Source organism: Ornithorhynchus anatinus, chromosome 11 (assembly GCF_004115215.2).
Source record: "Ornithorhynchus anatinus isolate Pmale09 chromosome 11, mOrnAna1.pri.v4, whole genome shotgun sequence".
NCBI lineage: Eukaryota > Metazoa > Chordata > Mammalia > Monotremata > Ornithorhynchidae > Ornithorhynchus > Ornithorhynchus anatinus.
In genome coordinates, this window is record NC_041738.1 from 36,683,979 (window position 1) to 36,698,006 (window position 14,028).

General features: G+C 53.3%; 1 protein-coding gene across 1 annotated transcript in view; it reads right to left on the bottom strand.

The window, feature by feature from the left end:
* Positions 1-2,650: 2,650 nt before the first annotated feature.
* Positions 2,651-14,028, bottom strand: part of FA2H (fatty acid 2-hydroxylase) — a 56,441-nt gene continuing 45,063 nt past the window's right edge. The window contains exons 5-8 of the mRNA XM_029076088.2: positions 12,860-12,966; positions 8,189-8,361; positions 6,055-6,307; positions 2,651-5,149 (exon numbers count right to left, since the gene is read on the bottom strand). Coding sequence (XP_028931921.1) covers positions 5,070-5,149; positions 6,055-6,307; positions 8,189-8,361; positions 12,860-12,966 — 613 coding nt within the window. The 3' untranslated portion in view covers positions 2,651-5,069. The remainder of the gene's footprint in view (positions 5,150-6,054; positions 6,308-8,188; positions 8,362-12,859; positions 12,967-14,028) is intronic.

The window sequence follows — 14,028 nt, forward strand, 5'->3', positions numbered from 1 at the left end:
TGGGAGAGCAAATGAATTGGAAAAGGAGCGTGTCTTAGTGGCAAGAGCACGGGCTTGGGAGTCAGAGGATGTGGGTTCTAATCCCGGCTCCACCACTTATCTGCTGTGTGACCTTGGGCAAGCCGCTTAACTTCTCTGGGCCTCAGTTACCTCATCCGTAAAATGGGGATTAAGGGTGTGATCCCCACGTGGGACAACCTGATTACCTTGTATCTATCCCAGGGCTTAGAACAGTGCTTGGCACATAGTAAGCACTTAGATACCATAGTAATTATTATTATTATTACAATACAATAGGCCTGGGAAACTCAATCCATGTCCACAAGGAGTTTACAGTCTAGAGATTCTTCATAAAATGAGACTGTAGAATCTTTGCTGAGTGTTGCTTTATCTCTCGAGCTGTGTTTAGCTACACTCTAGTTCTCCCCTTGCTATAACAGTTAAAAAAATGTGTGTGGCAGAGGGAGCTGGTGGAGGAGTAGGAGTTAGCATCTCCAGGATTATTTCTCTGGGCTTGTGGGGTGGTTCTCTGCAGAGGGTAACAAAAGAGAGAAGGGTTGTGGCCTGGACCATTTTTTTAAATGATTCTTGTTAAGCACTTACAATGTGCCAGGCACTGTACTAAGCACTGGGGAAGGTACGGAAGGGTCCGGTTGGACACAGTCCTTGTCCCACACGGGGCTCACAGTCTTAATCTCCATTTTCCAGATGAGGTAACCGAGGCACAGAGATGTTAATAACTTGCCCAAGGTCACACAGCAGACAAGTGGCAGAACCACTCCCAGAGTTTGTCTCCTGCAATTTACGAAGCCTACACTGTCTTGCAGTAGGATTAAGTCTTTGGGTGGTTTAGATTGATTTATGGGGAGAGTTAGAAGAGTGAGACACATTAATGAACGGGCACTCACACATGAGATATCCAGATACACACACCAGCGGGATAGACATTAATAGTGCTCAAAGGAAACTGCATTTGAAAAAATATTTTCAAAATTCAGACAGAGCTTCCTGTTTTTAGTTAGCACTAGTGAGATATATATACAGATATACATACACATTTATATACAGCTACTCCTGTGTTATTCATTCAATCGTATTTATTGAGCGCTTACGGTGTGCAGAGCATTGTACTAAGTGCTTGGAAAGTACAATTCGGCAACAGATAGAGACAATCCCTACCCAACAACGGGCTCACAGTCTACAAGTCTGAATTCCTAGGGAGGAAGAAGGGTAGCGGACGTAAATGGGAGTACAGACTACCTAAATCTGAATGGCCCTTGAGGTGAGTGGGGAGGAAAGATTGGTCTTCCTGTCCACCTTTGACCCTCGCTGGCCCCCAGTAATACGTCCGAGTTCCTCGATTCTAGGTGGCCTGCAGAGAGGGCTCAGGGCGGAGACGGAGTGCGATAGGGAGAAAAGGATTGAGCTACTCCCTGTACCCAACCCCAATGCTGCTTGTTCAGAGTGTTTGGGAGAGGGCTCAGGAATATCAACAAAATGCAACCAGAATAATAGCATGGCAAAGAAAGCTTTCCAGGCTTGAACTTTGAGCTCCTTTCATGCTCCATCACGAGCACTCACTGGCTCTATATCACAGCCTTTGCTCTCACCCTCTTGCTTCACATAACCCTTCACATGATTAAAGTCAGACTGGTGATTTTGAGGCCCACATATCCTAGAGGAAGGGGGTTATCAAAACAGGGATGATACATTTTCCTCTCTCCCCGGCAGACAGTGAGCCCTGTGTGGGACAAGGACTGTTTCTGACCTGGCTGTCCCATATCTACCTCAGCTTTTAATTTAGTGCTTGGCACAAAATAAGCACTTAGCACAGATCACAGTTATTATTATTGCAAAACTATAAATCCTTCCAAGAATAATTGACCTCTTTTCCCATTCAGCTTTGCTAACAGAACTTCCCTGGGGAATGAGACTGTTTACCGTTGTATCTACTCTCCCAAGCTTAGTACAGCGCTCTGCACACAATAAACCCTCAATAAATCCGATTGAATGAGTGAATGAATGAATGAACTTCCACATCCCCTCGCAGGAACACTCCAAACAGGGAGGTCGGTGAGTGCTCTCTAGAGACAGCTTCAGTATAACTTGGGAGATGGTAAACAGGTCGGCAATACAGAGAGGCTGTTCCAGCCCAAAGGCATCTCAAGATAAACCTGGCTTCGAACAGGGAGGGAACCCACAGCAAATAGAACTGCTGATAAGGGTTGACCTCTTATTTAGACTGCTGCTTTAGCCTCCTCTTCCATTTCAAGCTATAGGAAGAAACAAGTCATCCTTAAGTTTTAAAAGTCAGAAGTGTCTTGGTAGGGAAAACGTGGTCTACTGGAAAGATCACGGGCCTGAAAGTCAGGAGGCCTGGGTTCTAATCCTGGCTCTGCCACTTGCTTGCTGTGTGACCTGGGGTAAGTCATTTAACTTCTTGTTGCCTCAGCTTCCTCATCTGTAATAATGAGATAAAATATCCGTTCTCCCTCCCCCTGAGACTGTGAGCTCCCTATGGGACAGAGACTGCATCTGAACTGGGTATCTCGAATCTTCCCCACGGATTAGTTCAGTACTTGGCACATAGTAATCGCTTAACAAATGCCACAGTAATTAGGTGGATCAAACTGGAATAGGATCATATTCATTCATTCATCCAATCATATTTATTGAGTGCTTACTGTGCGCAGAACATATACTAAGCGCCTGGGAGAGTACAATGTAACAACAAACAGATACATTCTCTACCATATGACTATCCAGCAAATTTAGGCCAGGTCCAGAACAACAATTTCTCCTTCTACAGAATCCCAGGAGATTGCCCTGGTGCTCTTTCTTTGGACCAGAGGCAACGAGGGATTGCAGGGACCCCAAGCCACAAGAGATCCCAAACAGCTGTCTTTTTTTCCAGTTTTATTTTTCAAAATAAACAATTTATTTACAACTCTGTTTCACAATTACAGCTCTGTATACTTTGTCCAAAACCTTTAAATATCACCACAGTAAACACTAGGAATCATAGGATCAGCCCAAGCTGCATCTCTTAGCCTCGACGTTCATTGGATTTTTAAAAAGCTTCAAGTAGTAATTGTAGAGGGAAGAAACATAAACCATTTCTGGGAGAATGACACACGGGGGTTAGGAGAGAGGCAGCTCACCCCCCTTTGGCATGAGCCAAGCGAGGAGGGTTTTAAAAGGCTTATAAATAAGACCCCCTGGAAAGCAGTAAGGGAGATTGGGTTAGGAGGAGCTGGGGAAGGGCAAGGAAGGTCTCCTGGGTCTGGCGAGGGAGAGAAAGAGAGGCTGCAGAGACCAGGAACACTGAGGGACAAGGTGCCCATCCCCAGCCCACTCGCTCCTAAATCCGGCCAGAGGCTGGGGGACTGAGGGTTTGGGGACTTCGGGAAGAGTTCTCAGCTAGGCCCCGGGACAGTCTGCGAGGGAGCCTCCGGTCTAGCTAAGGCTTTGGCTAAGGCCAGTGAGCCCCCGAGGGCCAGGCCACGGCAGTGGTTGAGCACAGATGGGAAGGAAGGGAAGAAGGCAAGCTGGGGGAAAAGCAGCCTCCGTCACTTCACTGCCCTGGGGGAAAAGCAGCCTTGCTCAGGCGGCAGGGTTGCGGGGAGGTAGGGGGAGACGGCTAGAGCGGGGGCAGGATGTGTAGGAGATGGGAGGCAGGAGGTGGTTTTTGAGGGAAGTGGAAGGTGGTGGGGGCGGTGGGCAGCAGGGCTTGCAGGAGGTGGAAGATGGGAAGCAGGGGCAGGGAGAGCGGGATGCGCGGACTGGATTCTCGTGGAACTCCCTCTCTCCACTGGCCTCGGCGGCTTCTCAGTGAAGCAAGGGTCGGGGAGACAGGAAAGTTGAAGTTTTTTAGAGTTGGTGCTCTGGGAGAGGGAAACCACAGGTTGGTATCTTTGGCCGGCCTCCCGCTCCATGGGCAGCCCCTCCTAAGACCAGGCAAGAAGCAGGTCTTCCTCAAAGCTCTTCGGCCCTAACGTCCGGACTCCGGCCCTCTGCAGGGCAGGTTCTTCCTGAACGAATGCCAGAGTCCTTGCGGTGCCAGGGCGGGGCTCAGGCAGGGAGCTATTTGGCTTGGCCGTAGGCACTTGCGGTGGACGTTTCAGAATATGGATGGGACAGAGGAGCCCAAGGGAGCCAATCTCCACCCCAGGCCGTTGGCCTACGGCACAAAGGGAGCTTCTCTCTGCCCGGTCAACGGGAGCCCATCATATGCTTGAGGACAACAAGGGGTAGAGACCCAGTCTCTTCCTTTCCCTTTTGTTCTCCCAAGGAGGAGAGGGTCTGAGCAGTCAGGCCCTGAGAGAGAGCAGTGAGACGCACTCCAGGGAAGAGAGGAGAACCGCTTACGGGAGTAAAGCACTTGAAAATCCAACAACAACAGCCCCCTCCCCTGTACCAGCCGCCGGCCCCTCGGTCCCTTGCCTTAGATGGTTGGCAGGGCGCCCAGCATCAGGGATTTTCTACCAGGGCTCCTGAGCTTCTCTGCTTGACCCCAGCAACCTGCTCTCACCCTCACACTCCTCCTGAAGGGTCTGTTTCCTTCATTCCCCTCTGGGAGCTGCACTCTCTCTACCCAGGGCCCCACCTGGCCCTTCGACCCACCGATGCTCTGGTCACAGGAAGCGGGGAGCGGATGAGACCCCGGGCAGGGGAGATGAGGGGCTCCAGGGTCGAGTTACTCAAAGGGACCTCTGGCCTGATGGACTGACGTGTCCGAGTCAGGTGTTTCTGGGGTCTGTCCGAAGGCACTTGGCCCCCTTAACTATTCCTTGGAAGAACCCTGAGTGTGTCCCCATTTCCAAGGTCAAGACTCCCCCAGCCCTGAGAAGCACCAACTCCCGCTCTGGCTCTTTCCTCTGTTCTTTCAGACTCCTTTCAGACTCCTGGATCCCTAGATCCCTTCCTGTCCGGCCGGGTGGCATCCTCCGGAGTCCCGCCCTGGGGGGGGGGGGGGGGGAGGGAGGGAGGGGAGGCGGAGAGATCGGGAAGGTTGGAGCGGCACTGGAGATGAGCTGGCCCGACCGGCGAACTGAAGGGATGAGGTGGTGTTATTGCTCCTTCTCGAAGGTTTCCTCTGGGATGAGGGTGTGGAAGGAATGGTCCCAGAACTTGGTGGAGATGCCAAACCCTGGAAAGGAATCAGAACCAGAGAGCAGATGGTGAGATGGGAGGGCGGGGGCGGGGCCTAGAGGTTTGGGCCCTGGATTTTCGAGTTAGGGAGCGGGAGGACACGTCTGCTCGTTCCTCAGGGCCAATCAATCAGTGGTATTTATTGAGTGCTTACTATATGCAGAGCACTGTACTAAGTGCTTGGGAGAATACAATACAACGGAATTAGCAGACACGTTCCCTGTGCATAACAAGCTCGCAGTCTGGAGAGGGAGGCAGACATTAATATGAATAAGGAATTTATTACATATAATTTAAAGATATGTGTACCAGGAGGAGGTGGCCAGGTTGGGGTGGCTTCAGGGTTGCCAGTGGTAAGACCCCAAGATGCTCAACTACGTAGATGGACTGTAATCAAGATGACAACATCTCTGGAGTGCTTGGATGTGGATCCCGTTGATGGGAGAGGCCCCAAGTGGTAGGATAATAATAATATTAATTGTATTTGTTAAGCACTTACTATGTACCAGGCACTGAAATTAGCACTGAGATGGATACAAGAAAATTGGGTTGGACAGAGTCCATGTCCCACATGGGGCTCACGGTCTTAATCCTCATTTTACAGATGAGGTAACAGAGAAGTTAAGTGACTTGCCCAGTGTCACCCAACAGACAAGTGGCAGAGCTGGGATTAGAACCCAGGTCCTTCGGACTCCCAGACCCATGCTCTGTCCACTAGACCATGCTGGCCCAGGACTCCCTTCTTCCATCCCCTCTACTCTCCGGGCAAAGTTCATGGCTTTGCCACAGAATGTACTACTTCGCAGTCTCTTCCTTTGGAGGATCCTCTTACTTCTGACGGGGGGCCCGGGCCCAGTGCCATGGCAGAGAAATAGGATTTCCCCACCCCACCCCAGCACATACCTGACTTTTGGTGCTCAAAGTGGTGCTTGACATGATAGGCCTTTAGTCCATACAGGTAGGAGCCCTTGCGGGGTGAGCCAAAGTGCATGTAGTAATGCATCATGTCGTAGATGATGTAGCCGAACAGGCCTCCAGCGAAGATAGAGCCCCCGACCGCCTCAGGCAGGATGAAGTGGAGCAACAAGTAGAAGGCCCCGATCACTAGAGAAGCGGGCACCGGAGGGAACACCAGGCGGGAGCCATCGTAGGGTGACTGTGAAACAAAATGCCAGGAGAGACTCCAGAACCATCCCTGGGTCTGGTGCACAACTAAACCCTCCCTGGGTGGTGTCTTCTTGATCCTTCCCCTTAATTGTAGTACTCCTCAGTCCCTAGTGCTTCTCTGCTAGCCCACCCAACCCTCAGCCCAAGCCAGGCAACCCAAGACTGCCTGGAAATGTATGGGCTCCATCAAGGGCACCCCGATCTCAATCTAGGCCAACAGGAGACCCCATGGGCCCTAATAATTTGGGAGAGAGAGGAGAGGAAGTTTATTTCCATATGGGGCACTGGAGGACACTAGGCCCCTTGGAGGCACCTCAAGTTATTTAAAAAAAAAATATTTGTTAAGTGCTTACTATGTGCCAGATGCTGTTGAAACACTGGGATAGATTCAAGCTAATCAGGCTGGACACCGTTAATGTCCCACATGTGGTTCACATTCTTAATCCCCATTTTACAGATGAGGTAACTGAGACACAGAGAAGTTAAGTGACTTGCCCAAGGTCACACAGCAGACATGTGTCCAAATCGGGGTTAGAATCCAGATCCTCTGACTTCCGGGCCCATATTCTTTCCACTAGGCCTTGCTGCTTTTTATCTTCCCATTCCTCTGTCAAGATGGGACCCAGCCACCAATCAATCGTATTTTCTCAGCGCTGACTGGGTGCAGAGCACTGCACTAAATTCTTAGTATAGCTTGGTACAGCTCCTAAGCCATGATACTTAGGAGATGCTGGAGAGTGGCCATCATCCAAAACTTGACCTCTCGCACTCTCATTCATTCAATAGCATTTATTGAGCGCTTACTATGTGCAGAGCACTGTACTAAATGCTTGGAATGTACAAATCAGCAACAGATAGAGACAGCCCCTGCCCATTGACGGGCTTACAGTCTAATCGGGGGAAAGCCCTCTCCATTCCCATCCTTTACACTGTAAGCTCACTGTGGGCAGGGACACGTCTACCAATTCTGCTATACTGGACTCTCCCAAGTGCTTAGTACGGTGCTCTGCACAAAGTAAGTGCTCAATGAATATGATTGAATGAATCAGAGTTGAAAAGCAGGAACCAGCTCCACCCCTTCTTCCATCTCCATCTCTCTGAGGAGCTGGAGTTCCGGGGGCAAACAGAGCTGGTTCCTTTAAGAGCATCAGCCTGACAGGTTTTGATCTGGCTACGACTCTCCAACCCTCAAGAAACAGCCCGGACTTTGAGAGGCTCTTGACTTGCAGTGCTGCATAGTAGATAAAGCATGAGCCTGGGAGTCAGAAGGACCTGGGTTCTAATCCCGACTACGCCACCTGTCTACGTAACCTTGGGCAAGTCGTTTGGACTTCTCTGTGTCTCAGTTACTTCATTTGTAAAATGGGGATTAAGAACGTGAGCCCCATGAGGGACATGGACTATGTCCAACCTTGTATCTACCCCAGCGCTTAGTACAGTGCCTGGCACATAGTAAGAGATTAAAAAATACCATTAAAATAAAATAAAAAAAAACAAACACCCCAAAACTTGGCCAGAGGAGGGAAGATCCAATCGGCATTGGGTGCCAAGCTTCCCAGGACCAACTTCATTCATTCATTCAATCGTATTTAGTGAGCGCTTATGGTATACAAAGCACTGTACTAAGCGCTTGGGAGAGTACGATATAACAAGAGACACATTCCCCACCCACAACGAGCTCACAGTCTAGAGACCAACGACCTCCAGGAGCTGAAATGCGGATGACCTTTCTCTACCAAGAGTGTCCCCCCCAGCCCCGCCACGAGACAAGCCGTGGTTTCCTGACGGACAGCGGGGCCAAAAAGAGCCGATCGAGGGAGCTGCCCGGCCGCGTGGGGCAGACGCTCCACCTCTTGGTCCTGCCCCTCACCTTGTGGTGCTGGCCATGCATGAGGAAGTGCAGCGTGATGAGATAATAGTTGCTGGCGGGAGGCTTCATGTGGAACAGGAAGCGGTGAATGAGATACTCCACCATGGTCCATAGGAACATCCCGAGGGCAAAGAACAGCGGGAACACGTACTTGTGAATGGGGATGGAGTACTCTGCACGGACACGAAGTGAGAGAGACGGTGTGAGTGGCAGCGGAGCCGAAACGCCGGAAGGCGAGCGCGTTTTTCTAAAGAGGTGCGGCGGCCCGCCGTCCCCCAGACCGGTGGTTCTCCACGTTGGATGTCGGCGGGGTGTTGGTTTGGGGGACGGCAAGGAAGGGAGCGGCGTTGCAGGCTAATTGGCATGAAGATGAAGAGAAAAGCCCATGCAGGAGTTTGAGGATATTACAAAGGAAAAGAAAGCACTGGCTGGGATGTAGAGGGAGGAGAGGACATAGGAGAAATCAAAAAGTGATTAACGGTTGAAAGAGCAGCAGTGAGTGATCCAGATCAAGGTAAGGCAAAATCGTAGTTGGGCATTCACAGTGATTCAATACGACGCCTGGATCCTTGAGAAATCCGAGTTCAGGATCCGACACAGGTTACGGAGCAATCTGGTGTGGCATCTATCATGGAACAGCGCTGTGAGCCAGAGAGTTAGACTGTAAGCTCATTAAGGGCAGGGAACGCATTTGTCGACTCTGTTATATTGTGATCTCCCAATCACTTAGTGCAACGCTTTGCACACCGTGAGCACTCAATAAATACAACTGATTGATCGCTGAAGGTGAACCCAGGAGGGCACTTTGACTTCTCTGCCGATGGTTTCCTGGTGGCTATGGTGACAACTGTAGGCTACTGCTCTTCGCAACTCAGCCTTGCTGTCAACCCTTACATCCCCTGGTCAATCAATAAACCTTATTTATTGAGCACTGACAATATAACAGAGTTGGCAGACACATTAGTAGACACGGTCCTTGGGCCTGCGGATGAACGCTATCCTGTCCCTCCCTTCCCGGAGAGCAAGGGCCAAGACAAGAGGCAGGGGCATATAGGAATAATAATAATGATAACAACAACAACAATAACAATATTTGTTAAGCACTCTTTATGTACCAAGCACCATGCTAAGCTCTGGGACAGATGCAGTACAATCAGATAATAATAATGTTGGTATTTATTAAGCGCTTACTATGTGCCAAGCACTGTTCTAAGTGCTGGGGTAGATAAAGGGTATATGAGCTTGTCCCATGTGAGGCTCAGTCTTGATCCCCATTATACAGATGAGGTAACGAGGCACTGAGAAGTTAAGTGACTTGCCCAAAGTCACACAGCTGACAGGTGGTGGATCCGGAATTAGAACCCATGACCCCTGACTCCTAAGCCCTTGCTCTTTCCACTGAGCCGCTGCTTCCTTATCAGATCAAAGTCCCTGTCTCCTGTGGGGCTACTAATCTAAGGGAGAGGGAAGAATAGGTATTTTATCTCCAATTTACAGATAAGGAAGGTGAGGCACAGAGCAGCTAAGTGATTTGCCCAAGGTCACACAGCTAACCTCCCTTCCCCGACTCCATCGGGCCTCCTCCTAGCAAGAATGGAAACTTGGTGTGTGTGTGTAATAAATAATGATGATGGCATTTGTTGAGCGCTTACTATATGCAAAGCACTGTTCAAAGTGCTGGGGAGGATACGAGGTGCTCAGGTTGTCTCACGTGGGGCTCCCAGTCTTAATGCCCATTTTACAGATGAGGTAACTGAGGCCCAGAGAAGTGAAGTGACCTGCCCACAGCTGGCAAGCGGGAGAGCGGGGATTTGAACTCATGACCTCTGACTCCCCCAGCCCACGCTATTTCCACTGAGCTACGCTTTGCGGGGAGGGCCGCAAGGGACCACCTGGGCTGCAGAGAGTGCCAGTGACCCGGATGGCCCAACGAGGAGTAGGCACCGAGTAGGAGTAGGGCAGGCGCTGCCAAGGGCACGGGGGCAAGCTTCGGGAGAGATGGGGCGACTGGCCCGAGATCGCCACACGGGGGCGCCCCCTGCCCGCGCTTGGAGGCCGAGGCTCGGGCCTCCTCCTCCACGAAGCCCTCCGGCCTCACATGGCTGAGGGATGGAAGCGGGGGGGGGCGGGGGAGCAGGCCACAGCCCGGGGGAGCTGACTCCAGCACTCGGGGAGCTGCATGAAGTACAGGCCGGTCACTTCGCCGGGCCTCAGTTCCCTCACCTGTCAAATGGGGATGAAGACTGTGAGCCCCACGGCGGACAACCTGATGACCTTGTATCTACCCCAACAGTGGTTGGGACATAGTAAATGCTTAACAAATATCATTATCATTATTATTATTATTACCGGGAAGCTGTTCCCATCCCAGGGGAGCGGGAGGCAGCACGGGGGAGCTGATGCCAGCACGGGGAAGCTGATCCCAGAGCTTAGAACAGTGCTCGGCACATAGTAAGTGCTCAACAAATGCCATCTTCATCATCATCCCCACAAGGGAGAGCTGGATGCAGCGCGGGGGAGCTGGATGCAGCACGGGGGAGCTGATCGTAGCATGGGGGAGTCGGATGCAGCACAGCAGAGCTGATCGCAACCTCGGGGAGCTAGCCTGCTCTTTACCGAAAAGTAGGAGAAGGGAATCTTCTCCGCCGGAAAATACCAGCCATCTGACCCCCCTCTTAAAAAGACCAGGCCGTGGGGACTTTTCACTGTTTTGAGAGGCGCATCCCTCTCCCCCTAACTCTCAGCATTTGGAATTAAAGAGGCATCACGTCCCTTCTCGGGAGAGGCCGCCCACGGGTCTGACATAGGCAGAGTCAGCCCCATGGTCGCCAGCCCCGTCGTCCCAGAGCCAACTGCTCCCATCCCGGGCTCTGCCCCAGGCGGCAGGTGGGGATTTCCCAAAGGAAATGGGCGACGGTGCTGTCCCTCCGCTCGCCCCCTGCAACCACCAAAGGCAGCCGCTCCCCAGCAGCAGCCCAAACCCACTGGCATCCGCCCCCTCGGCCAATCCCAGCCGGGTCCCCAGCCTCAGGGCCCTCTCCTGTATCTGGCAGGTCGGACGGCTAAGCATGGCGCAGGGAGCCTCCCCAACGCTTCAGTCAGGCCTGAAATGAGGCCCCAGGAACAAACCCCTTCCTCTGGGGCACAGCGAACACTTGGTTCTTGGCCTGGCCCTGACCGAGCCCTTTCCCTGCCCTTAACACCCCTCCTCCCCGACCAGGATCCCAGAGCTCAGAACAGCGCTTGGCACATAGTAAGCAGAGTAAGCATAGTAAGATCCGCTGTCAAAGCTGGCATCCCTCTGCCAAGCACGGCCCCGCCGCCCCCCAACCTCCCTCTTGGTGAGCCGAGTCCCCTTCATCCAATGAGGCAGCAGAGCAGCAGCCTGCCCCCTCATGCCAGTCCCGCCCCCTCACGCCAGCCCTGCCCCCCAACAGCTCTGCTCCCTCACACCAGTACCACCCCCTCACACCAGCCCTGCCCCCATCAGCTCTGCCCCCTCACACCAGTCCCACCCCCTCACACCAGTCCCGCCCCCTCACACCAGCCCCCCGCCCTCTGCCCACTCTGGAGCTGGTACCAAGTGGCATCTCTGGAGGAATTCAGCAGAGACAGATGCCAAGGCCTCTCCCCGCCCCCGCCCCTTTCCTGCCCGGGCCCTGCCAGCCCCACCACCGTGGAGTTGGGCGCATAGTGGCCGATTGACAGTGGCTGAATTTCAGAGTAACAAGTACCGTGTTGTGCCCAGGCTGACAGCGTAGGCGGGGAGGGGGGTGTCACAGGGCAGGAGGGAGTTTCCTTAACCCAGGGGACCCCGACTTTACAAAACGGCTCAGCTTTGGGGAATCCTGCCCGGCCCTTAGCTCTGCGGGGAGGGAAAACATAAAAGGAAACGTGGTCGGGTCACCTGTTTGGGGAGAGACACGGAGGGTTTGTGCCGGTGCCCAGAGACCAGCTGCGCCCAGAGACCAGCTGACCCCTGAGGGCTACGGGTGACTGAATGAATGTTAGAGAGCTGGGGTGGCCAGGGGGGAATTCATCCATTTGAGGGGCCGAATCCCCACTCGCCACCGAAGAGGATGATCACGGTCATCAGAGAGGGGCGCCGGGCTGGGTGGAGCGGAAGCCTGAGTCAGGCCGGAGGGATGCAGGGGAGGGGCAGAGGAAGAGAAATGAGGATTGGGAGAGTGGCCTGTGCTTGGTAGTCTTCAGCCCACCAGTTTCCCCAAACCTGGGTCCCTCCTCGGCTTCTTCCTTCTCCACCTCCACCTTTCATCCGCCCCTGCCAGAACTCGATTCCAGAACTTGCAGCAAGTGTGCCGGGACCTGTTATTGGCTCCAGTGGGTCTGGCTCCCTGGGCTCTCAGGAACTGGGTGGGGGTGCGGAGAAGAGGCCTGGGCCTCGAGGAGGTTCCCTGCAGGCCCTGGGAGCCCAGACCCCTCAGCTGAGAGAAAGGGCAGGAGCTGGAGGCTGAGGTTCTGCCCACCTGTGCCTGTCAGACCGAGGGGCCGGGAAGAGTCCCACCTTCTCTGGTTACCTCGGCCAAGGCAGCCAAGAGAGGGTCCCCTCCGGTTGAAGGTCCCTTCTGGCACCGCCCCCCACCCCACCAGGCCCGGCCTCCAGAACCGGGCACCCCGACTGGCCCAGACCCAGGCCGCCCTCTTGGGTACCTGAGGTGAAGGTCGTGAAGAGCCGGACGTTCTCCTGAGCGAGCAAGCTGAAGCAGAGCCAGCTGAAGTACAACACCAGCGGGACCCACACGACCAGGACCATGTACCTGTAGGCCACAGTGGGAAACAAGCCCATGGAGGCTTCAAAAGACGCCCCTTCCCCGAGCTGGACTTCCTCCCCAAAGACTTGAACAAAGCCCCTAGGACTGTAGGATTGTACCCCAGAGATCTGCGGGGGAAGGGTCTCAGCAGGTGGCTCCTCCCCCGGGCCACCACCCCTTCTCCCCAGGCACCTTTTGGTTCACCTCCCAAAAGATCCGAGAGTAAGAAGAAACCTCAAAAGGTCACCTGGTCCAGCCCCCTGCCTCCAGGCAGGTGAATGCCCAAAACACTGAGGACAGGGGGTTCTTGCAGCTCCCAGCTACCACCCCTGCCTGCCCCAGGGTTCAGTCATCCTGTTCACTGAATCTCTCCACACTCTCTCTCACTGCAAGTTAAGCTCATTTCCTCTAGCCCCAGACCGAGGATGAGGCTTTGCCCCCAGCGGAGGGGCAGGACCTGTGGTGAGTGGGCCTTAGGATCCTCGGGCCATGAAAATAGGAAAGGATGGACAAAAGCCCAGAGGAACATTGCTTCGGGATCCAGAGAGAGGAGGAGCGCTGTGACCCATCAGCTTTTCTTCTTCCTTCAGAGACCTGGACAAGGTGAGGAGCCTTAGGGCATCACTGAATGGGCAGCTTGGGCCAGAGGGACAATTTTCTCATAGACGCAGCTCCAGAGCCATGGAGAAAGCTGGTGACTGGGAAGCTACTGCTGACTGCCCCTTCCCTCATATCCTACCAGGCTGGGCTCAGAGTTCTAGAGCTCAGGATCCCCATCCACAAAATGCTGGTCCTCCCCCAGGTCTGTGCCTGCAGTCACCCTGCCCAGCCCCTCTCTGGGCATCTCAAAAATGGGAGCAGGAAGGCAGGCAGCCACCCCCGCCTGCCCGGGACCTCTAGCCAAAATCTGAAGGAGTCCCACCACTTCCTCCAGTCTGGACAAGAAGGCTGGCAGGAGGGGACATTCACTAAGTGCTGACTTAGGGAATTGGTATTTTAGCCCTATGCATAGCCACAGCTGGTCTTTCAGAGTGTTAAGTAGAATTCAACTTTCCTAGCTGATCTCTC